We start from the raw sequence: 2,103 nt of genomic DNA on the forward strand, positions 1-2,103 counted from the left end.
CATCTGAAGATCAAAATCTGAAGAAGTGTTCGTCTGTGTATTCTGTTTTGAAAGTCTGAAGATCAGAATCTGAGTTAAGTTTCCACAACTCAATTTGAAGAAGAAGGAAGATTGTTAACATGACTCAAGGGGTAACTGGGGATCAAACTACGACTGGACACAGCAGTGTTGAGGGAAATTCTGGAAATCCAAGTTCCATTCCAGTTATGTCAATGAGTCAAGGGGTTGATTATAGTCATCCTCTGTTCTTGAGTCCTGCTGATATCAGTGGGGTTAATCTGATTTCATTCCAGCTTACTGGAATTGAGAACTATGCTTTGTGGAGTAGGTCGATTAAATTGGCACTACTTGGAAGAAACAAGATTGGTTTGGTAGATGGATCTTGTAAGCAAGAAGATGTAAGTGCAGAATTAAGAGGTCAGTGGGAAAGGGTGAATGCCATTGTTCTCTCATGGCTTCTAAATTCTGTGTCAAAGAGTTTGCTAGGAGGAGTAGCTTTTGCATCATCAGCTCAAGCTGTGTGGAATGACTTAAAAGAAAGGTTTGATCAATTAGATGGATCAAGAACCTTCAGTCTACACAAAGATATTGCAACGTTGCAACAGGGTACAGATTCTGTGTCTGTATACTTTACAAAGCTAAAAACATTATGGGATGAATTTGAGACTTTGGTACCACCTCCTGGATGTAATTGTGAAAAGTCAAGAGGTTTTGTGGATCATCTAAATCGCCAGAAATTGTATCAGTTCCTGATGGGATTGAATGAGTCATTTGGACAAGCAAGAAGTCAGATCTTGCTGATGAATCCTATTCCTACAGTAAATCATGCCTATGCTATGGTAGTAAACGACGAATGTCAAAAGATGGCCTCAAGTAGGTCGAGTATAGGCCTAAGTTCTATGGGTAGTACTGGAATGGACCCTCTGGCAATGTACTCAAGAACTGGTGGAGGCTCTAGTTCCCAAGGTGTTAACAAGTTCAAGAGGAACTTTCAAGTGGTGTGTGATTTTTGCAGATGCAAGGGACACACTAAGGATCAGTGTTATAAGCTAATTGGGTATCCATCTGATTTCAAGTCAAAAAGGAAAGTGAATACTAGTACAGGAACTGGAGCTTACATGGTTGGAAATGATGTTAACAGCACAAGGAATGATTATGAGGATGTGTCTGGTAGAGTTTCTTTCAATTATGGAGGTAACACTAATGTACCTGTGAAAAATCATATGAGTAATATAGAGGAATGTTCAAACCAATTACAAGGGTGTAATTTCACCAAAGATCAGTATAGTCAAATTCTCCAAATGCTGAAACAGAGTCAAGGAGGTGGACAAAATTCAGAAGATTCAAGCCATGCACATGAAACTCAGGCTAATACTGCAGGTAAAGTCTTGTTAGTTTCTGAAAATAGTCAGGTCTGGATTGTAGATACTGGGGCATCTAATCATATGGTGTCAAATTTGGATATGCTTACTAGTGATTCTGTTATTAAGGTTAAAGAGCCAAAACCTGTATATTTACCTACTGGGGAAGTGTCATATGTGTCGCATACAGGATTATGTAAAATATCTCCAAGAAGTGTGATTACAAATGTTTATCACATACCAGAGTTCAAGTACAACTTGCTATCAGTGAGTAAGGTGACTAAGGAGTTAAATTGCTCAGTCACTTTCTTTCCTCATTTTTGTGTGTTTCAGGAGCTTTACACTGGCAATGTGAGGGAAGTTAGTAAAGAGGGCATAGATTATAAAGAAACTTTTTCTCCTGTAGTAAAAATGGTCACAGTAAGAACCATTCTAGCCTTAGCTGTGTCCAAGAGTTGGCATATACATCAAATGGATGTATATAATGCATTTCTAAATGGTGATTTAGAAGATGAGATATATATGTCTCTGCCACAAGGGTTTTCCAATCAGGGGGAGAATATGAATAAGGTATGCAGATTGGAAAAATCATTGTATGGGCTTAAACAAGCACCAAGACAATGGAATCATAAGTTTGCAGAAAGCCTCCAGAAGCTGCATTTCAAACAAAGTCAGTATGATCACTACTTGTTTACAAGGAGGACAACTGAAGGGACTACAATTATCTTGGTTTATGTTGATG

General features: G+C 38.5%; 1 protein-coding gene across 1 annotated transcript; it reads left to right on the plus strand.

Annotated features, from left to right (window-relative positions):
- Positions 1-53: 53 nt before the first annotated feature.
- On the plus strand, positions 54-1,726 carry LOC107058290 (uncharacterized). Its single transcript, XM_015303816.1, has 2 exons — positions 54-1,380; positions 1,695-1,726. Exons 1-2 carry the CDS (start codon positions 120-122, stop codon positions 1,724-1,726), a joined length of 1,293 nt encoding a protein of 430 aa, XP_015159302.1. The 5' UTR covers positions 54-119.
- Positions 1,727-2,103: the final 377 nt, after the last annotated feature.

Source organism: Solanum tuberosum, unplaced genomic scaffold, assembly GCF_000226075.1.
Source record: "Solanum tuberosum cultivar DM 1-3 516 R44 unplaced genomic scaffold, SolTub_3.0 scf00482, whole genome shotgun sequence".
NCBI lineage: Eukaryota > Viridiplantae > Streptophyta > Magnoliopsida > Solanales > Solanaceae > Solanum > Solanum tuberosum.

Bases quoted from the DNA above. Each gene is read 5' to 3' on its own strand.
- LOC107058290 (XM_015303816.1), top strand. From the start codon at position 120: ATGACTCAAGGGGTAACTGGGGATCAAACTACGACTGGACACAGCAGT. The intron at 1,381-1,694 runs GTAAAGTCTTGT...TGTGTGTTTCAG, and splicing joins AACTCAGGCTAATACTGCAG to GAGCTTTACACTGGCAATGT.